General features: G+C 43.1%; 3 protein-coding genes across 3 annotated transcripts; 1 reads left to right on the top strand and 2 right to left on the bottom strand.

The window, feature by feature from the left end:
• The first annotated feature begins 1,972 nt into the window (after positions 1 to 1,972).
• LOC140551025 (uncharacterized) lies at positions 1,973 to 3,275 on the top strand. Its single transcript, XM_072674394.1, has 3 exons — positions 1,973 to 1,995; positions 2,134 to 2,327; positions 2,726 to 3,275. The coding sequence occupies exons 1-3, from the start codon at positions 1,973 to 1,975 to the stop codon at positions 3,259 to 3,261; spliced, it is 753 nt and encodes a 250-aa protein (XP_072530495.1). The 3' UTR covers positions 3,262 to 3,275.
• A 9,622-nt stretch (positions 3,276 to 12,897) lies between these two features.
• LOC140551610 (SUMO-conjugating enzyme UBC9-like) lies at positions 12,898 to 16,914 on the bottom strand. The gene is made up of 7 exons (XM_072675102.1): positions 16,509 to 16,914; positions 16,205 to 16,287; positions 15,026 to 15,109; positions 14,799 to 14,871; positions 14,152 to 14,261; positions 13,919 to 13,998; positions 12,898 to 13,642 (listed from the first exon to the last, which is right to left on the bottom strand). Exons 2-7 carry the CDS (start codon positions 16,268 to 16,270, stop codon positions 13,579 to 13,581), a joined length of 477 nt encoding a protein of 158 aa, XP_072531203.1. The 5' UTR covers positions 16,271 to 16,287; positions 16,509 to 16,914; the 3' UTR covers positions 12,898 to 13,578.
• Positions 16,915 to 17,605: 691 nt separating this feature from the next.
• mpst (mercaptopyruvate sulfurtransferase) lies at positions 17,606 to 21,655 on the bottom strand. The gene is made up of 2 exons (XM_072675101.1): positions 21,033 to 21,655; positions 17,606 to 18,530 (listed from the first exon to the last, which is right to left on the bottom strand). The coding sequence occupies exons 1-2, from the start codon at positions 21,619 to 21,621 to the stop codon at positions 18,232 to 18,234; spliced, it is 888 nt and encodes a 295-aa protein (XP_072531202.1). The 5' UTR covers positions 21,622 to 21,655; the 3' UTR covers positions 17,606 to 18,231.
• Positions 21,656 to 22,959: the final 1,304 nt, after the last annotated feature.

The following is a 22,959-nucleotide window of genomic DNA, read 5'->3' as shown; positions in this document are numbered from 1 at the left end:
ACGACCACTCCAGAATCTTACAGGACTTCGTCTGAAACCAAGCATTGGTGGATTTTATGGTACGTTTGGGGTCATTGTCCTGTAGGAAGTTCCAAAAATGACCAAGCTTCAGCTTCCTTACAGATGGCAATGGGTTTTCTAGATCTATATCTGCATGATTTTATGTGCTTTACTGCTGTTCATTAATGAGTTTTTACAGTGACCTCTGGGGTCTTTTTGTGGCATGTGCAAAAGTTTGGACACTATACAGAGTCAGGACCTATTAGCTCTTACTTTGGCAATAATCTTAGCTCGTAAACACTTTTTGTAGCTAAAAGTCTTTCAGTTCTTGTAGTTGGAAAGAATTTAATTCTGAGATATTATTGAGTTGTGTTGTTGTACAACTTGTCTAAGGTCTATTCACAAATAGACTGTGATGTTTAGGTCAGAAAAGTGTAAAGGTTGTTCTAATAGCTTCAGTTAGTGTCTCTTCAAAATCCAAAAGCTTTTAGTAAGTGGTTTGATTGTGGCACTATTTTTACATCATACTGTGGCTCTCCAGATGAGGATTAGTGGAATCTTCTGAGCTGGATATTATTTTTTTATTATTTTAACCTAGCTTGCATTTCTGTAAAGTTCAGTTGTTATTACCCAAGAATTGAGAAAAGATCCATACCCCAGCACAAAGGGTCCATTGGGTCAAACCATTAACCAGTCATACTGGGCTCATTCAGACTGGACCCAGAGCTGGTTTGTCAAATTGACCCAACTTGGTCAATAACTCAGCAATTATTCAAGTGCAGATTCTGACAACAACAGAAGAAAATCTGAATGTTGAGGACATTCTTACAACAAGCCTAATTAGTTCTAGTCTGACTGAAGTCCTAGTTTTTACATATTTATGTTCTCAGTTTCTTTATTTAGTTTTCTATTTTTATAAGTATTAAATGTTTAGCATTATTTACAGATCATTTAAAACATGATGACCTTGTTTCCATGTTTCATAAACACATTCCAGGGTTTTTTTATTTTGCAGTTATCAAGGTATATTAGATGTCAATTGTAAAATGTGGCTAGTAGACTTTGCCTTGAGAAGATAATAATTAAGTAATTAACAGCTACACTTTTGGCAGGTCAGGTGATTATTGCACTTTATTTATTAACCGATCAAACTATAAATAATACATCTTCCTACCTTGATTGTTCAGTTATTCAGTGAAGGTGTGGATGGAGTTCTCTCAGCTCTGCTGGTCTGAAAGGTGAAGAATGAAGGACTAAAGGAGTGTCACCTCATATTTATTGCCTGTACGATCAGAAAGTCCAGCCCACCAGCTGAGCAGTGCTGCTACACTAGAAGGAGGAACTCATTCAGTCTCATTTCAGCTGATCATCTTAGCTGAGCTAGAGCACAAATAACAGGTGAAGAAGAAGGACTAACTGGAGGTAAGATGTTCTGCGTTCAGTGGTTTTTCTCCATCAGAACGTATTACAACAGAGAAATTTAGAGAAAAAGAAAAGTCTTTGTTTTGAAACTTTTGGCTGTTATTTGGTCATCTTGCATCTCCACTGAGGGAACAGAGGGTCTTTCCACTGTGGGATGTGTTAGAGCTGCTGACGGGACCACTAGTAGGCAAGACAAAAAAGAATAAAAATTTAGAAGAATTAAAAATGTCAATTTACTATAAAAGCTAAACCAAGTCCTTGTGTTTTGGGTTTATCATATAAGTAATGATGTTGAATAAAAATAAATAGATTTATTCCCTTTCACCCTTCACAAGTCAAGTCAAAACATCTTGTTTTTTTATTGATTTTAATAAGCTACAACAAAAGAGGAAGAACACTAATGTCTAAACCTTTGAAATAAATAAAGAATTTAGTGAATCGTTCAGATGGGACTGCCTAATTAATTTTTCAAGCATTCAGTGAATGTACTGACCGTATCATGATGTCTCTGTGTGATAATCCTTTCTCTTTCTTTATCTGTCAGATTAACATGAGCCAAATCTGTTCTTCTGAGTAAGTTGAACAATAGACACACAAACACACACAGACAAGACATAAAAATCAGTATTTTACATTAAATTAAGAAGCAAAATTCAGAGACAATTGTCTTGTAACTTCTTTCATTTTCCTCTTTTATGTTTACATTCACAGTCTTTTGGTGAAGAACTCAATTCAGGCCGTTGTTGAACCTCTGAGAGATGGTCTCAAGTCCATCAGCATAGTCTACGAGGCCCTCATTGGTGGAGATGTAGATTCCATTACTGGGAAGATCTCCAATTATGACTACATCAGAGAGCAGATTGAGCGAGCCAAGCAGAGCCTGGAGAGGTCAGAGCAGGAGGCCAGTACGGGGCTGAAGAGTCTGGATGAAAACATTGAGATCCTCACGCGAGACGAGGGAAGACTTGAACTAGAGATGAAAGCTACACAGCAGACCTTAGACAACTTAAAAATAGAGCAGAAGTCTAATAATAAAATACTGAAACAGTCTAAATATTCTTTGGAGATGGCAAACAGAGAATTAAACTTATCACAAGACATTCTTCAGAAACAAGAAGAGAGATATCACAATGCTGCGGTTCTGACGGGTGTCGGAGCAGGACTGCTTCTAATACCAGTCATTGGATGGATCGCTGGTGGGAATCCCATCACTCATAATGAGGCACTGTACTTGTACTGATGTAACTACAATTCGTTTGTAATGGATAAAATGACACTGGCTGTGCGTTCTCTCTCCTTACAGGTTCTGCCATGGTCATTGGTGGAGCAGTAGAACTCTCGAATGCTTCAGAAGCTGTAAAAATAGCTGAAGAGGAGAAGAAAGAGTCTGAGGAGGAAGTGGACAAGTACAGAAGTAAAGTGTCTGATTACAAGTCCAAGATTTCCCAGACCGAGCTCGAGATCAAGCAGAAACGTGACCAGAAAGAGAAGATCCGTAAAGAGAGTCAGAAGTTGAAGAAGCAGAGAGCTGCTGTAGCTGAGTTCCAGAAGAAAGTGAGAAGAGCCGTCCACAGCCTGAGCGCTCTGAGCGGGAAGGCCGACGTGGCCGAGTGTCAGACTCGCAGATTCATCCTCCAGGAGCCGCTGATAAAGGTGATGGAGGAGGTGATGGAGGCAGCAGGAGAAATTGGTGGGAATAAGATCCTCGCTGATGAAGGCATGCGGAGACTTCTCAATACGATGAGGGAGAAACAATCTCAGGCAGACAACTCGTCGAAAAAGAAGCTGAGGCGGAGCAGGAAAGGCAGCTCATGGAAAAAATGTTTTTGTCTTTTGTGAACTTTTGAATGTGAGCCACACTGGAGATATATAATGCTATAAAGACCATAAATATCAAAGACATAGTCTTACATAATACTTGAAATATAAAACCATATCAGCAAATGCAGCATTGCACCAAAGAGGTGAAGATGCTGTATAGGGAATGGCCTTGATATGTGTGTTCTAGGGAGCAGCTAATAATTTACATTTCATCAAAAGTGTTTTCGGCAGAAAAGAGAATGTCTGCTTCAGTACCCTCCAGGGTACCTGAGAATCCTCTCCAAGCCAAACCTGGATGAGCTACAGAATAGGAGTGTATAGAGTGAATGGTCTTAAAAAGGTGGCGTGAAGGCGAATCATAGCAGAAATAAACACAGGGCTGACTGTATTTCTAAGAACCTGTAAAGCATCTAAATACCTGACCTGAAAGAATAGGTGATTATTAGATTATAAACCATCTCTTATAAAAATGTTAGCTATGATTTCTGATCAGAGACTGTTAAATCTGATCTGATGTATCGCTTTACTGTGTTTTTTTACTTTAAGATTCCTTTATGTTATATGTCTATATTTTGATTTGTAGTTTATTCTGTCTACTGTTTGAGTCTGTATGACAACTTACTGTCTGATTCTCCTTCTGAAAATAAAACATTTTAATTGCACAAAAATCATATTTATTTGTTATTTTACAGAAGAGTAGAAGAGTAGAAGTGTCCAGAAGAGTAGAAGAGTAGAAGTGTCCATAAGAGTAGAAGTGCCCAGAAGAGTAGAAGAGTAGCAGTGTTCAGAAGAGTAGCAGTGTTCAGAAGAGTAGAAGAGTAGAAGAGTAGAAGAGTAGCAGTGTCCAGAAGAGTAGAAGAGTAGAAGAGTAGAAGAGTAGCAGTGTCCAGAAGAGTAGAAGAGTAGAAGTGTCCAGAAGAGTAGAAGAGTAGCAGTGTCCAGAAGAGTAGAAGAGTAGAAGTGTCCAGAAGAGTAGAAGAGTAGCAATGTCCAGAAGAGTAGAAGTGTCCAGAAGAGTAGAAGAGTAGAAGTGTCCAGAAGAGTAGAAGAGTAGAAGTGTCCAGAAGAGTAGAAGTGTCCAGAAGAGTAGAAGAGTAGAAGTGTCCAGAAGAGTAGAAGAGTAGAAGTGTCCAGAAGAGTAGAAGAGTAGCAGTGTCCAGAAGAGTAGAAGTGTCCAGAAGAGTAGAAGAGTAGAAGTGTCCAGAAGAGTAGACGAGTAGAAGTGTCCAGCATCCAGCATCTGGACAATCCTGCACCAAATTACTGGGATTACCCACACTGCCCCTCCCAGTCCCAAACTTTTTCCCCAGATGTCCGAAGAGCTGAGCAGCTGCTTGCTTAAAACTCTTTCTGAAGACTGTATCTTTCAAGATCCTTCATCTTAATTTCGTACTAGTCCTGTACTAACTAAAGGCTTGGGATTGAAGACATGAAGGTATTTAGTAGTGAACCATACGTATGAAGCTGTTGAGTATTGTCCATTTTTTTTATCTAGGCAGTTTTTGTATTTAGCAGTATACGATATCCAATTAGGCAGTTGTTACTTCTTTACTTAATATTACTTAAGCTTCTCTGCCATCTCTTTCCCCAAGTGCATTTTGGGTAAACTAATGTAAACCTGATAACAAGAATAACAGCAGAACTCTTCACCACATCAACTCCCTTTCTACGACGACAGCCACGTCAGCAACTGCTGTATAGGATCTATACCTTCTACCCTCAAGTTCATCTTTTTCAATCTTTTGAGGAAGGCTGTAACTAAAGTTGGGCGGTGTTACTTCTTGTTTGGCTCAAAAACAGCGAACCAACACTCACTCAGTGGGTAAGAGCAAGGATTGGATTCCTCAAAGAGTGTAGCAACTACTTTTGTTCTAAATTCATAATGAACACAATATTAGAAACTATATAAATGCATCGCTTTAAGGTTAGGAAGAAGTTTAGGATCAAACTGGCCAATGGGAGGGACGTTTTTTTTTATATTTATCTGTGTTCGATTTTTTTTGGGTCATATTCAAGCTACTAAAACAACATGCAAATGAGTCTTGCTTCATACTGGAGAATAATACTTAAACTTTAAATAAAGCTCCAGACAATCTGTGTCCTAATACTTTGAATACTATGAAACACACATACCAGCATGTGAAGCTCTAAATCCAATCATGACCATAAGTATTTGGACAGTCTAAAAATGTTTTTTCTCTTACACCACCTCAACAAATTTGAAATGAGGTCCTCAAGATTTCAGCTTTAGCAATAATACTACAGCAGCTGCATCACTGCCTGGTTTGGGACCTGCACAGCCTCTGACCACAAGTCCCTCCAACGCATTGTGAGGACAGCTGAGAGGATCATCGGAGTCTCTCTCCCCTCCGTCATGGACATTTACACCACCCGCTGCATCTGCAAAGCAACCAGCATTGTGGATGACTCCACCCACCCTTCACACAGACTGTTCTCCCTCCTGCCATCAGGAAGAAGGTACCGCAGCATCCGGTCCAACACGACCAGACTCTGCAACAGCTTCTTCTCCCAAGCCATCAGACTCCTCAACACAACTCAACTTCTGAACTGATATTTTTCTGGTACATGTACACTCTCCCTCTCTCTCTCTCTCTCTCTCTCTCTCTCTCTCTCCAACCATTTACCACAGGAAAAAAGGGGAAGCATTTTTGCACAAAGCATTGCACTAATAACTTTACTTTACTACCTCACTGGACTCTATTTATTACACACTGCACAATTTGCACACTACCGTCATTATTTATTATCCTCTGTCTGTACTGTGTTGTCTGTCCGCACTTGTTTGTTTGTGTTGCACTTGTGTCTTGTATGCACTGTCTATGTTGCACCATGGTCCTGGAGGAACGTTGTTTCGTTTCACTGTGTTCTCTGTATGTAGTTGAAATGACAATAAAACCCACTTGACTTGACTTGACTTGACATAAACCATTTAGACATTATAAGCAAACACATGTACACAGTACAGAGCCTACAATAACACAGAACAGGCCGGTAGTGCTATGTGGACGAGACTATGGCCAGAATTATGCCCATGCCAAAAAAAAACAGACCAAAAAAACTATACATAAAAACGCCCCAGGTTATTGCAGAATTTCAGAAGGTTGTAGGGGGGCCCACGTCTCAGAAAAACATGTTTTCATCATATTCTGTTGCAAAGCGAGAAACCACAAAGCGGTAACCACCAGACGGCACATGGGCTGCACGCACGTTTTGTCATGTCAGCACCTTGTTGAATGCTTGTGAACTCATTGGCCAGTTTGCCAGTCTTCAGTTGCTGCTTGTTTGTGTGAGTTGAGTTCAGGTGACTAACTCAGCTTTTGACCGAATCATTTTACACTTACACTAACAGCATTTAGCAGAAGCTCTTCTCCAGAGTATCTTACAGAAGAGCTTCACTGTTTACTCAGCTAGTTTAAATAGACTAAAATTCAGATCCTCTAATATTAGACTCTACTAAACACAAGTCAATATGGAGACCACAATACTCTACTCTTCACCCAAGTCCTCTCAGAAGAGGAGGGTCTTCAGTCTGGGTTTGAGGACAGTGAGTGTTGAACTCTGCTGTTCGGACACCCAGCTCATTCCACCACTTCGGTGCAGGACAGTAAAAAGTCTGGACGCTCGTCTTCCGTGGATTTTGAGGAAGAATCAGAGCAGACCGTAGAGCTCTGCACTCTTCTATCCTGCTTCTTCTCTCAGCAGAACATCATTAATAAACACTTCTGACTCCGTTCCACTGGCAGCCATACAAGCCCATATCATAACAGAGATGGCACCATGTTTGACAAGCAGGCCCTGGTCATTGATCCCCACGTCATTTAAAAAGATGTTATCTTGTTAGCTTGAATGCCAGCTGAGAAGATACCCAACATGAAACGCAATATTTGACCTTGATTGATTCCTTTTAACAGTGTGTGAAAGTCTGTGCCATTGCGTGCATTACTTCTTTGTGGTTTCACACTTGAGCAGCAGAACATGCTTTAAGCACAGTGTTTCTGAGAAAATCGGGCCACTAGAACAAACACCAGCACTATTTTCAACAGTGTAGACTTCCACATTCAGATTAAATCGTAAAGCAGTGGAGTTAGCTATGGTATAAACAGGGTTCAGAGAAAGTTCAGGGTTTTTTCTCATTTAATTACAAAATTACAAATCAGTTAATCCCTCAAAAAGCCCATGTCCAGTAATCAGATACAGGACAGTGCAGCACTGACACAGCACTCAGTACTGAATGTGTGTGGTGGGGATGAGGTGCAGAAGTGTGTGATGTGCTATGAAATTAGATAAACCCGTTTAGTCTCAAAGGAGCAGATGTTGGACAGCAATATGGATGGGACCGCTGGTCAGCTGGATTTAGCCATTAGCCTAGCACATATCTCATCAGGTATCATTATAGGAGTATCAGTGGATATATATCCCATGTTCTTGGTGATTCGCACTAGCTGTAGCAAATGCAGTAAATTAAACTGGGTCAAAAAAGTAACAATCTGGATCCCCAAGCTGAAAAGTTGCTCAGCTGGGTGGAGTTCAGGTGACTGATTTGGCCATTTAAGAAGCTCCTAGGTTGCTTCATCAGCATATTTTGGGTTATTGTCCTTCTGTACTGTAAAGCAACACCCTATCAGTTTTGTAGCTCTGATTTGACTGAATCAGAGCAGACAGTAGAGCTCTACACACTTCTACTAGCAGAAAGGGCCCTGGTCATTGGTCCACAAGTCATTTAAAGATGCTAACGACCATGAAACAATATTTTGAAATATTTGACCTTGATTGTTTCCTTTTAACAGCGTGTGAAAGTCTGTGCCGTTGCGTGCATTACTTCTTTGTGGTTTCACACTTGAGCAGCAGAACATGCTTTAAGCACAGTGTTTCTGAGAAAATCGGGCCACTAGAACAAACACCAGCACTATTTTCAACAGTGTAGACTTCCACATTCAGATTAAATCGTAAAGCAGTGGAGTTAGCTATGGTATAAACAGGGTTCAGAGAAATACTGTATTCTAGATTCAATATCAGTTTTTATTTAAATTACAAAATTGAATTCTGTGTTGAAACAAGTAAAACAGCAAATCAGTTTTTAACACGTTTCATTCAAACAGGTGTAACTGGCATTTTACGCATTACATTTTCTAAAACCCCCCAGGTAGAAAATCTGTGATTACCTGCATGCTGATGTCACATCATGGTGCACTGTTATGTGGTGTATGTGGATGTGAGAATTCATATGCTCATGCAATCCAGCGTTTGCTTAGCTTGTCAAAGGGAATCATTAGATGAATATCAGTGGAATAAAACCAATTTTTTTTAATCCAGTGTTCTTCATTACTCATACTAGAAGGTGGAAAATACACTGAATTAAAATAGAGCCCAGTTGAACCCAACAAGCTAGAAGAATAATCTTCAACTGATCAGGGAAAACCTTCTATTGGATAGGAACAATATAAACCGGTTTAAAGTAGTGCCAGGAGTCCAATCGGTACCTGTTTTCAGGTTCTAAACAACTTAGGCAGACTCTGTACTGGGATGCTTATGCTTGTCATTTTTATGTAAATGTTAAGGAAACATTTTAAGAAGAGCTGATCTGCTTAAAACAGATTTTCTATAACTTGAGAGGATCTGGAGTTTTTGATGTTGTATCAGAATTTCATAAGGAATGGACCAACAGAAATGCTCCAAAATGACCTGGACCAAAATCTTTGCACATTAACTTCCATTAAAAGTTCAATAGGTTTTCTCCTTCTCCTGTAATGCTGCTGTTTTGGAGATATGAGATTTTGCATGGCAGAGACAATATACAAATATATGTAATAAATATATGGGATGTCAAAAAGACTGGTTTGGAGTTATTGAGTACTGATGGATGCAGGTGCCGTCATGCAGGCTCTGACTGTATCAGAATTACAAGCTCCAAGATTTTCCACTGGGTAAAATGTTCTCAGAAGTTAAAAAAAAAAGAGGGAAATGGATCTACTGAGCTGCTGATGGCATGATTATATTGTTCAGGCCATGCAAAGTTTTGTCACTGTACATTTCTATATAAATAGATTCATAAAAGTGTAGATTGGAGCAGTTGTTGCCTGTGTGGTGTTACACTTGTACTTTAATCAGAGTCAAGCTGTGTAATAGTTTCATTACTGTGGCTTTATTAAGGTTCAGCTGGTGAAGAGTTAGATGTTGAGTTGAGTGTGTGTGTAAAACTCATTTAGCCACGCCCCTGTGCTCCAGTTCCCTCAGAGCCTTCTGCAGCTTCTGGTTGATTATGTTCCTCTCAGTCCATCTCACTGCAGAGGAACCCAGGAGAGAGGACGGACAGTTAGGGACCTTCTGCTCTTCAGGGTTTTCACAGAAAACTGAGCTACTGGATGGACATAGTGGCACTCACTCAGGTCATCAGTTCTGCGGCCATACCAGCGCTGTGGATCAGGGGGCGGAGACAGCGGTGTGTGATTGACGTAGGAGTCTTTAGCCAGAGTGGACCACGCTACAGGGTGTCCTGCAATACAGAAAGTCCAGCATCCATAAAAGGCAGGGATGGCTTGTTGGCCCGGCCAACAGGACCATTGCCTAGAGGACTCTGACTGTTAGAGAGACTTTAGACTTCACTGCCTCCAATGCGAGTGTAGAAATCAGATGAGAAGCACACTCTGATGAAATCAGACTAGTTTTGAGGCTATTAGAGCCCCCAAACAGCAGAAAATGTGAGAGTGGAGAAAGTAGCAAGCTACAGCAGCTCATATACCCCCAGTGATCATTTTCAGTACTTTTGTAATTGTCTCTGGAGCAGATCAGCATTGGACCATGCCTAATGCCAGGCATGGGCTAGAGGGGTGTAAATACTTCTGGGATGAGTTGGGGAGTTGAGGATATTGAAGTGGGGCCAACATCTGGATCTGACCTCATTAACGCTCTTGTAGCTGAGTGCAATCAAATCCCAACAGCAGTTCCTCCAAAATCTAGTAGAAAGTCTAATTCTCTGGACAGTAGAGACAGTTACTCCAAAAAAGCAGGATTCTTAAACTCTTGATTTCAGAAGAAATGATGAATGAGCAGGTGTCCCAATACTTTTGTCCAAATAGTGTACGTAACAACACTCATCAGGAATCGTGTTGCGCGCCCAACAGTGGCAGCTTGGCAAACCCAGGGAATAAACCCACAACCAATGGGTGACTACATGTACCTTGAGCAGCTGGCAGCCCTAGCTGTGGTGCCCAGGGGGCAGTTGGGGGTAGGTTGGGGGTCGGTAGGCGGAGGCTCATCATGTCACCAGTTTTATTAGCAATGTAAATTCAGAAAACTCCCCTAGGGCTGCCGACTGCTCAGGGTACATGTGCTCACTGTTCCCCGGTGTGTGTGTGTGTGTGTGTGTGTTCACTGCACGGACTGGTTAATCCCTATGTGTGCAGTACACATGGCAAATTGAGTGGTTCCTCTTTCCTATTTTTAGGTAGGGGCAGTGGTGGCTCAGTGGTTACTGATGACAGGGTTGTGGGTTCAACACCCAGGTTGCCAAGCTGCCACTGCTGGGCCTAGCAACATTAGCCTAGCATGTCTCGGCTGACTAACTGCATCTGGCAGGTCCTCAGTGATCTGAACTCACCAGGGAAGATGTCGGTGCGAAGGCAGTGGCTCAGCGCTCGGTAGCTGCTGTGCTGATCAGTGAGGCCTGAGCTGGAGTCAGAGTAATGAGGAGCACCTAACGGAGGAACCGTCGGAGCCTCCAGCTTCTGCACCATCTCATACACACACACACACACATATATATATATACACTTACAGTACATACACTATATGTCCAAATGTTTGTGGACACCCATTCTAAAGAATGTATTCAGCTACTTTAAGTTGCACCCATTGCTGACACAGATGTGCAAATGCACACACAGCTTGTCTAGTCCCTGTGGAGAAGAAGTATTGCCAACATACTAGGACTCTCAGGAGCAGATTATTCAACATCTGGATCTGACTTCATTAACGCATTAAATGCAATCAAATCCTCACAGCAATGCCCTACTCCAGAATCTAACAGAAAGTCTTCTTCTCTGGACAGTAGACACAGTTACTCCAACAGAAGCAGGATCAGCTCTTTTAATACCCTTGATTTCAGAGGAAACACTGAATTGAGCAGGTGTCCCAATATTTTTGTCCAAATAGTGCATGAATGAACACTTAAGGTGTATCATCGTAACAACACTCAGGGTTCAGTGGGATGTGAGACGTGCTTCTGGACTTCCGAGCTTCTGAATGGAGGAACCGTTTGGGGAAACTGGGCTTCAGGCTGTTTCAGTGCACTGGTTTAAGGGGAACTGGCCACACCGGTCTGCATGGCAGAGGCGAGCTGGACAGTGTCATCAGAGTAGAAATGTTCATGCAGTTACCAGAGTGTCCTTCTGCATCCCCGGCAGCTCTGATGACCCCGCAGTCGTCATCCAGCTGCAACCAGTACTTTCGGTCTTTTCCCAGGAGGCAGTAAAACAGACAAGTGCCTTTAGAAGAAGAGATGATCCCACAGCAGAAGGTCTACAGTGGGTCTAACCTGGAATGTGAGGATAAGCTTAGGCAGTCTAACCTTCTGGACACAACAGAGGTCATGTGGTCAGAAACTGACCAATGGTGATTGTGGTAGAGTGGACAGCAACAGGCTGCAGTATATATTAGACACATAGAATATAGCTCAAGCTCACAGCACACAGGTATAAGGCAGGACAGCGGAATACTGACATCGGTCTTGACATTCAATATATTTAATTATATATTTATACCTCATCAATTTAATGCAAAAATCCTCCAAAACCATCTTAGCTTTCTATCGGTCCATTGGTGTGGAAATGGAGATACAGGGTTTTTGCAGGACCTGCTGTGTGAATAGCTTACCCCACAGTCCGGAGAGTCTGCAGCGGTTTGCGCTCGCCTGCTGTAAGGTTATCCGCAGACGAGCTCAACATGAATAAATAACAGAGCCCCACACGCCGAATCCGCCAGCGCTCAGTGTGAGGTTACGCCCAGTGAGGTCACAATAGATCAACAGCGGGCGGTTACCGAGCGTGATGTCATAATGGGCGAATGACAACACCCCGAAGACATCGACCAGATGCTGGATTCTAATCAGCTGTGGACCTCACACCTCTGTCACGTTTGCTGTTAGTGTCTACAAATGGACAAAAGTATTGGGACACCTGCTCATTCAGTGTTTCTTCAGAAATCAAGGCAATTAAAAAGAGCTGATCCTGCTTTTACTGGAGCAAAAAAAAGACTTTCTACTAGATTTAAGAGGAGCATTGCTGTGAGGATTTGATTGATTGCATTGATTGCAGAGAACACAGTTCTTCCACTGCTCCACAGCTCAATGCTGGGGGGTTTTATACCCCTCTAGACCACGGCTGGTTATATTTAGTTATTCTATGGGCAGTACTTCTTCTCTACAGGGACTGGACAAGCTGTGTGTGTGCATTTGCACATCTGTGTCAGCAATGGGTGCAACTTAAAGTAGCTAAATGCATTACATTAGACATGGTGTCCACAAAGTTTTGAGTATATATAAAGAGCAAGATTAGGCTGACTCCATGTTTGCACTGATCACAGCTCTATCTCATGGTATTTTACCCAATTTCAGAATCAAATCTGTGTAAGAATTCATACATTTGTCATATTTATTGTGGTCACACATATTTTTATATTTATGTCATGAAATATCTTCAGAGTAAACAAATGCCCATATTTATATATTTACAGACACTCCCCATGACCCCCCTGCTCCCACTCCTGCTCAGCTGATCTCCAAACAGTTCCTCAAAATCACTCCAGATCTCCCTCCTCAAAAGCACAGCACAGGTCCAAGACCAGCAGCCAACAGAACCTCCTCCGTCCACCTTCTTAGTTCCACCCATTAAGAACCTGGTTCTCCAGCAGTTCGACCCAACAGAATAATAAAGACATGACGTTTTTCCTCTGTTGTTTCATTCAGTCCAGTCCAGCTGCAGGAAACCAAGCTTATTTACACCCAGCGCCCAAGTCCGAGTTGTGCACCGACTCCGCTGCTCTGCGGTTCAAGTCCATATTCAGGCTCGCCTTTAAGTCAGGTTGAACAAATCCACATGCAACTCAGACTCTAGAACCAAAATACAGATTGAAGATGTTCTAGAACCTGCTGTGAAGAAATAAGCTGAGAGTTCTGAAACGTAACAGAACATCAGAATCAGGATTAATGTTCTCGTCATGGTGGTTTATGTCCCGGTTTGTGTGAGCAGAACACAGACTTGCTTCACGTTGCCGCCGAGTCCAAGTCCAGAGTCCGAGTCCGAGTCCGGAGTCCGAGTTCTATGTTGGAGCAAATCTCTTGGCTTGAGCCCTCACTCGCTTCTCATAGTCCATCCTGTTCTGACTGCAGGAGACAAAGAACCAGAGCATGAGATAGTACACTGACCACAGCCTGTATACCTGTAATTAACTCTATATAACATTAGAATAAACCCAAATAAACATAAAGACAGTGGTCAGTGAGAGCGTCTACCTGTAATTAACTCTATATAACATTAGAATAAACCCTAATAAACATAAAGTCAGCGGTCAGTGAGAGTGTCTACCTGTAATTAACTCTATATAACATTAGAATAAACCCTAATAAACAGAAAGTGATTTGGGTGAACCCCTCTCTCACCAGTAGATGGTGTAAGCCTCGGCCTGCGCTGGGTCCTGGATGTTGGGTTCATTCAGCAGCTCCTGGATGCCCAGCAGGATCTAACAATGCGAACACACAGACACATGCTGAGCTGCACATCTGCACGAGGTTCTCACACTGGTGTGTGTGTGTGTGTGTGTGTGTGTGTGTGTGTGTGTGTATTTCAGTGTTTTAGAGAAAGAGGTACAGAACATGTGTGTTTTAGGTCTTACCTGCTTGATGGTGATGGCTGGCCTCCAGTCCTTCTCCTCCTCCAGGATGGACAGACAGACCGTTCCAGACGGGTAAACGTTGGGATGGAAAATCGGAGGCTCAAACTTGCCTGAGGACGAGAGAGACATTCACACACAGGCCGGCTCAGGAGAGACCTTCTGACCACATGCCCTTCTAGTCCAGCAGTGACCACCACAGTCCAGCGACTTCACCTACTGAAACACACCTGAGCCAACTCATCCACCAACTCTCAGGTCCAGCACTCCCCTAAAAGTGGCTCTTTAGTGATGTCTTGCTTAAATGGTTCTTAGGGCTTTCTACAGAACCCTTTATAATGGTTCTAAACTGCACCAAAAAGGTTCCACTTACAAGAATAAGAACCCAGATTCAGCTCTTCTCTCCTAAAAATAAAAGGTGCTACAAAGGGTTCTGTGAATGATGCCGCAGAAGAACCTCCTTTGGCTCTTTTCCCAGTTTAGAGAACCTTCACTTGATATAAAGGTTCTTTGCCAGTTTTACCTTTACCAATCTTCATGGATCTTGTCCTGTGGAACCGGACAATGTGGTTCGTCTATAGCATCACTCAAAGAACCTTTGCACAGCCGCTGTAACGGCACACAGCCCGAGCATCACCGTACACACTCACATTTAGGTGGGGATGATGGGTAGTCGTCCTTGAAGAGCATCCTCAGTTTGTATAAACCTCCTTCCCAAAGTGTCTACGACCAGCAAACAGCCAGAGAGGCAAACCCATCAAATACAGCAGTGACCGTTCATATTAATGCCACACACACACACACACACACACACACACACACACACACACACACACACACACACAGCCTTTACTACAGCAGACGTGGAACTGCTCACCCCTTTCTTCCCCGGGATGGCGCACTCCCAGTTCATCAGATTCATTGTGCCATCTGGGTTCTTGGTTGGTACAGCAACAAAGCCCTGTGGGAACACACACACACACACAGAACAGAGAGTGGTATTTATTGCTGTTACTGTATTATTAGTATTAATACTGTATTCATATACAATAATATGGTAATTAGATGCATATAATTAGACAGGGACACAGTAAATCACACATTTTGCTTATGTAAAAAACAATACAGTAATAACAGTAAATCATATATGATGATATTACAGTAAGAGAAATAGTTATTCTAAATTATATTATAACTATTATTATTATGTGAGGCACCGATGCCACTTTTTCCTTTCTGATACCAGATTTTTTACGCCTGTCAATAAAGACTTAAATACTGGATAGGTGCCCTTTTTATAGGTTGCACTTTTTTAATATCTGATCCCAAATCAGATCTAATAAGAGCAGAAATTTCACATTCAGGTTCACAAAGCTACTAAACTACAGTGTTTCCTTTAAACAAGCTGCTGAAACTCAACTACTGGTTCCAGAACCAAAATGTCTATATATTTATATAATTTTCTATTATTATTTATTTCATTAATTTATATATATATATTTTTTGTTGTTGTTGTTGTTTTGTATATATATTTTATTATGTTTTTTTAATATAAATATATATAACTGGTTGTTTAAAAGTTTGGTTTCATAATAAAATATGCTACTAAAAAAAGTAGTAAGTTTCATGCTATCTGTGGTCTCTATACTGCTATAGTCTCGATATGGGTATATATAATAATAACACTAATAATAATCATAATAATTATTATTATTATCCTTATTTTGGATTATTATGTTAACTTAAAAAAAAGACTACAGGTAATAAATTACTTTATTTCCTTATTTAAAATGACATATTATTAAAGCTTTACCATTATAATTTATTATAATAAATGGATACTGAATAAGATCATAATAATAGTAAGTATTAATGACCATGATATGAGATAAATACAGTAAAAGCAATAAATGACTATTACTTAAAATAATAATTTAGAATGAATAATAAATGATTAATATAAGATCTGATACAGTTACAGTAATCAGAATATGGTAAATGAATGCAGTAATATTAATGTAAGATAATAAGAGCAGGTGAGGGGATTGTGTCTCACAAACGGGTGGTCTTTCCTCCAGGCCTTGCGCTCCTGGGACAGTCTACTCAGAGCGATGCCGGACATGACTCATTGGCGCCGCCCTGTGGACACGCACGGAAGCGCAACAACAACCACAACAACATCAAAGACGCACGTCGAAAAAATAATATCACACTAGGGCTTCTTTCAAGCTCAAATTAATAAATAGCGTGTAACTACACCCTTACAATACCCCCAGCCCAGCACAGCCAAACGGGCCAGAACGGGTCAGAACCAGAGAACACGGATCATACAGTAGGGCTGATCACAGGCGTGGGCTCACCTCGCAACAGCAGCCGGACTGCAGAAATGCCTCCCACCAGCCTGGCCAAGACCAGCTCCCGCTATCCTACACCCCAGCAGCGAGCTAGAGAGGCTGGAACAGCTGCAGGACGCAGAGGAACATCTGTATCTGCGGCTCGAGCTCTGTGGTCATCGGCAGGGCGTCTCTCCCCCTCTCCCTCCCTCCCTCAGCGCCAGCGGTTCTGCTGTCCAGACCCTGGGTCAGAATCGCTGATTACAGCTGGACAATCGCCTTTAATCCGCTGTGATTTTTAGAAGATGTTTAGGAGCTCGTTTAATGGCCGAGCTGCTGCTGCTGCTGCTGCTGACTGTGGGCTGCAGGACCTTCAGGCAGAGCACAGGACACCTAACACCGTCCACCTGCTGCTGCCATTGAGAGTGTGGCACAGCTCTGCATAGGGGGGCTGCTGGACCCTGCTGGACCCTGCTGGACCCTGCTGGACCCTGCTGGACGCTGCTGTCTTTAAGGGCCAATGTGCTACACAGCCTGTGCTGGCTCCCTCCAGTGACTGTATAGATCATATACAGCATATAATAATAATAATCAGCCATAACATTAAAACCACTCATAATAATAATAATAATAAGTGAGGACCACTGATGATCTGATTCCAGGGGTGATGAAGAAAGTGTAGAAGGTGAAAAATGGACAAGCATAAGAATCTAAGAACCAGACTGTGATGTTCTAGACAATGACTGGGTCAGAACATCTCCAGAACCTCAGAGAGGCGGGTCTTGAGGGGTGTCGTGTTCCTGGTATGCATTGGAAGGGCACCCAGTGAACTGGCGAAAAGGTCATGGGATGCTGATGGAGGCCCAACCTCACAACACCGCTGCTAACGTTAGTCTTGGTGTTCCAGATCCTGCAGGACACCTTCAGAGGACTTGTGGCGTCCATGCCTCGATGGGTCAAAGCTGTGGTGAAGGCCCGAGGGGAACCTGCACCACATGAAACAGGAGGTTCAGCTTCTCGCACCCTTGTGTAATTGAATTTGAGGGTTGATGGTACAGTGGAGGCTCTGCAGCGTTCCAGACTGCGGTCAGACGGCAAACTGAACGATTCTGGACACAAAGAGCTGAAATATAGAGTTTATTTTGTACAATTTGATTGACATGATACAGTGGAAACAGCAACCTCAGAACTTCTTGACTGTTCTTGCCCAGTTGCTACAATAGCTGTGTAACCGTTCAGTGTGTAGAAGATTAAGAAGGTCACTTAGTCAGACATGTAGATGTTCCCTAGATTACCATCTACACTTGTGCACTTTGACGAGCCCTTAAACCCCTTGCTCGTATTCCTGCGGTGGTCAGTTCTGGACAGCATCTCTTGCAGAAACGGTAACCATCACTAATGAGAGTCTGTGCAACACGCTAGATGGACCGGTCAGGGTTAGCCTGGACGCTGCTGTCCAGAAGGACAATTTCAGTAAACGTTCTCCTAAGTGAAAGTAACTCGGCTCCCAATGATCACAAATGACCTCTGGGGTCAAACAGCCTCAGAAATCAGCCTCCAGCTCTTATTCGGGTCTCATTGGATTTTGAATCAATATGAATTTAAATGGAAATAATATGGGAAGTCCTTTTTTAATCATTGCACATTTTCAGCCTTTCTGAATCTGAACGAATCCAGTAAGACGAGGGCAGGTCCCGAAACCTATAGACATCGCCGCAGTTCTACAGGGGCTCTCTCTACCCTCTACCCTCTACACCTGCTTGCCTTTACCCTCAGAGATGACGTGTTCAGGTGCAGCCTTGGCGAACCACTCGGACCACGAGCCGTCGTACAGACACACTTCCGGGTGCCCACACAGGTAGGCCGCGAGGGCGATGTGGCAGGCGGTCACGCCCGAGCCGCAGGTGATCCAGAAGGGCTTCTGCAGGTCCACCCCAGCCTGCTGGAACAGCGCGGTCAGCTCCTCCACAGGCCGCTCCAGTCCGGACGAGTCCATGAAGGAGGGGAAGGGCATGTTAATAGAGCCGGGGATGTGACCGGGTTCCGTGCCTGAGAGAGAGACAGGGTTTAAAACACATGTTGAAAACCAACTCCACTGGTCTACTGCCCCAGGACTCCAATCAAGGTTTTGGAGGCCATGCTCCTCACCCCCACACTCTGACCGTGTGCCAGGCTTCGCGTGTGACGGCTGAGGGGCTTTTCTAGCCGCAGAAGACTGGAGTTCCTGCCTTAAGAGACACTGGTCCCTGGTAAGAGACACTGGTCCCACTGGCCTTGGTTCTGGGCAGCACTGGTCAAATTCCATCATACAGCATTTTTTGTTTATTAAATATATAAACATAAGCTCACCAGACCAAACTCGAGCTGATCTGACAAATTCTGAGCTAAACAGGTTCTATAAAAACGCAAAGGTTCTTGGAAAGAACCGTTCAGACCACCGATGTTGTTTAAGAGGATAAAGAACTTTTTTAAAGGCTGAATTAATACAACCTAAAGAACCTTTCCAGCTTTTATCTTCTAGACAAAACATTCAACACTGGATGACTTTAGGGAACATTGGAGAAGATTGGAGGACTTTTGAGAACATTGGAGAACATTGGATTACTTTAGAAAACATTGGAGAACATTGGAGGACTTTTGAGAACATTTAACATCAAACTGCACAGAATAAACTAAAGGATCATGGGACATCACATACATTATGATTCTCAATCAATCAATCAATCAAATCAAAACTAACTAAATAAATAAATCAGGTTAAATAAACAAAGCAGACTCCTCCAACCCTAATGTAAAATAATAAGTCAGGAATATCATATTAGCTTAGCTTAGCATAGCCTAGCAATGTGTGTGTGACACACTTACACACACACATCTGAGTACTTTACCCTCATATAGGCACTAGTCCTTGTGTAACAGCCGTAGTTCAGTATACAGTCTGCAGACGGAGTCCACAGAGTCCGGTGGAAACAGGTTACTTTGGGGCAGTGTTTGCCAATCCTGGCCCTGGAGCCTCCCTGCACGGGACACTTACTCACCACCCCACCCCCCGCCACCCCCGTTACGCACCTTCAGCTAGCTGTGAAGCGTATCATGAGGGTAAAGTGAGAGCGGTGGAGCAGGACGAGTCTGAAAAGTGCTCTACAGTTTAACTACAGGAGCAGGGTTGAGAAACAGCCCGGTGGGTAACGGTAGTGGGCCTGCCTGAGGGCCTGAGGTGACCTAAAGGTGATGAAGACGCTGCCTGATGACTGAGACACTGCTCTACCAGAGTTCTGAGAAGAGTTCAGACCTAAAACCCATTCATTTGGGTTTTAATATCTTGAGTTAATGGATTTTAGATCTTCTCAGAACTCTTCTCATGGTGGAGGGACACACTGGGTACATGCAGGGTGTTGTGCGACAAAATAGTCCCCAGAGAAAATGTGTATTTTCCCCAGATTCTCCACTATTTTATCATCATAAGCTTTCCATACAAAGCTCAGAAGACCAGTGCAGGTTCACTGGTGGGTTTGGATGGTAAGTAAAGTGGCAGTATTGGGGTTGTCAGTCATGGAGACAAAAGCCTGGTTGGTAGAGCTGGTAAGTTTCTCTATAATGAACCATTTCACACCAAACATCCTACCACTGAATCATGAAGAACTGGAATTCTTCTTTAAGATGCCTGGTTAACTTTGAAGGACTTTTGAGAACATTGGAGAACATATTGAAGGGCCTTTGGGAATACTGAAGGACCTTTGGGAACATTGGATTAGTTTTGAGAACATTGAAGGATTTTAGAGAACATTGGAAAACATTGGATGACTTTTGAGAACATTGGAGAACATTTATTAGTTTTGAGAACATTGGATTAGTTTTGAGAACATTGAAGGATTTTAGAGAACATTGGAAAACATTGGATGACTTTTGAGAACATTGGAGAACATTTATTAGTTTTGAGAACATTGGATTAGTTTTGAGAACATTGAAGGATTTTAGAGAACATTGGAGAACATTGGATGACTTTTGAGAACACTGGATTACTTTTGAGAACATTGGATGACTTTTGAGAACATTGGAGAACATTGGATTAGTTTTGAGAACATTGGATGACTTTTGAGAACATTGGAGAACATTGGATGACTTTTGAGAACACTGGATTACTTTTGAGGACATTGGATTACTTTTGAGAACATTGGAGAACATTGGATTAGTTTTGAGAACATTGGATGACTTTTGAGAACATTGGAGAACATTGGATTAGTTTTGAGAACGTTGAAGGATTTTGAGAACATTGGAGATCATTGGACTACTTATGAGAACATTGGAGGACAGTGGAGGACTTTTGGGAACATTGGAGATCATTGGACTACTTTTGAGAACATTGGAGAACATTGGATTAGTTTTGAGAATATTGGATGACTTTTGAGAACATTGGACAGTTGGAGGATTTTGAGAACATTGGAGAACATTGGAGGACTTTGAGAGACTCTGAGCTGTCAACAAGCTTCTGCATTAAAGCCAGAAGATCTACAGTAAACTGGACTCCTCTTACTGTCCCTCAGTATTTACCTTCTCTCGGCTCTGGTTCCAGCCCACGAAACCGGCCCTCCACCCTGGCGTCCACCACCTGCACCTTCCTGCTGCTCAGGTTCTCCAGCACGTCCTCGTAGGTCTTCACCCAGCACGCGCGCATCTCCGCTCTGAACTCGCTGCTGTCCGGCTTGGTGTGCTGGTCAGTGACGGGGTGACCCTCCCGCAGCCAGGTCTTCAGCCCCCCGTTCAGGACGGACACGGAGTTGTGGCCGAACAGCCGGAACATCCACCAGACCCGCGGCGCCGCGAACGAGCCGAAGTCGCTGCCGTCGTAAACCACGACGTGGGTCCGGTTCCCGATGCCCAGACCCCCCACGTAGTCGGCGAACTCGCCGGCCGAGGGCAGCATGTGGTCAAACGGGGACGTTGTGTCGCAGCACTCGTCGATGTCGAAGAACGAGGCTCCCGGGATGTGGCACTGCCGGAACTCCTCGCGCGCGTTGCGGTTGAGTTTGGGCAGGTACCAGGACGCGTCCAGGACGCGCAGGCTCGGTCCGATCCGGTTGCTTTTGACCGCATCGGATAACCACTTAGCAGCTACGAGAGCTTTCACTTGTCCGGCCATGACAGCCACTTCATCTGGATCTGAGGCACGGGCAGGGGAACCGCACACCTGCGCCACCTGCTGGCCGAGGTCAGAACAGCTGAGGGTCAACCCTCTGAGTCTAGGGCCCTTTCTCTCACGTTTGCGTGGTCATATAGGGGCTAGGCCCTATGTTTCTAGGGCCCTTCATTTACTCTTTCAAATGTACAGGAAGTGACCCTGTGTTTCTAGGGTCCCTCGTTTGCTCAGTGGAATGCTTCTAGGGCCCTATATTTCTGGGGTCCTTGATTCTCTCATTGTCTAAGAAATAGCCCAATGATTCTAGACCACTTTGTTTCCCAAATCATATCTTTCTAGGACCCTATATTTCATAGGATCTATGTTTCTAGGGCCGTTTTTCATAGGCCCTAGGTTTCTAGGGTCCTTCATTTGCTTGTTGACATGTCAGGGAAATAGCTCTATGTTTCTAGAGCACTTTGTTTCCAGGGTTCTATCTTTCTAGTGGCCTATACTTCTAGGGCCTCATGTTTCCCAACTCTATGTTTCTAGGGTCCCTCATTTGCTCAGTGGAGTTTCTAGGAAATAGTGATCCATTTCATAGGCCCTATGTTTCTAGGGTCCTTCATTCTCTTGTTGTCTAAATAGCCCAAAGGCTCTAGACCACTTTGTTTCCCAAGTCATATCTTTCTAGGGCCCTAAATTTCCTAGGTGCAATGTTTCTAGGGCCGTTTTTCATAGGCCCTATGTTTCTAGGGCCCTTCAATTGCTTGTTGACATGTCGGGGAAATAGCCCTTGTTTTCTAGAGCACTTGTCTCCAGAGTCAAATCTTTCTAGGGCCCTATATTTCCTAGGAGCGATGTTTCTGGGGCCTTGTTTTTTTTTTATAGGCCCTATATTTCTAGGACCCTTCATTTGCTTGTTGATGTGCCTCGGAACCAGTCCTCTGTTTCTAGAGCACTTTGTTTCCACCGTTCTATCGTTCTAGGGGCCTATACTTCTAGGGCTCTATGTTTTCTAAGGCTCATTTGCATGTCTTCTGTTTTTACACCCTTTTTATCAGCTTTCTGAAATGTCTAGGAAACATCTGTACGGTTCCAGGGCCCCTAGCTCTCAACAAAATAACTGAATGAATGTGGGTCCAGATGTTGACACTGTGCCAACCCACCCTGTTCTCCCCTGATTTTCTAATGAACTAATTTGAAATTAAACTCTAATTAACTTAATTATAGTTTTCTTTCAAATGAAAGCAGAGGTGGTGAACTGCTCTGCTCAGCTTAAGGACATTAAACTACTAGACATCCAGCAAAATAGTGTTTAATAATGGTATAGTTTATATAGGTTATAGTTTTTTAATCATG

This window comes from Salminus brasiliensis, chromosome 3 (assembly GCF_030463535.1).
Source record: "Salminus brasiliensis chromosome 3, fSalBra1.hap2, whole genome shotgun sequence".
NCBI classification, from domain to species: domain Eukaryota; kingdom Metazoa; phylum Chordata; class Actinopteri; order Characiformes; family Bryconidae; genus Salminus; species Salminus brasiliensis.
The sequence above is the reverse complement of the archived record's forward strand: the minus strand, read 5'-3'. Positions and strand labels throughout refer to the sequence as shown.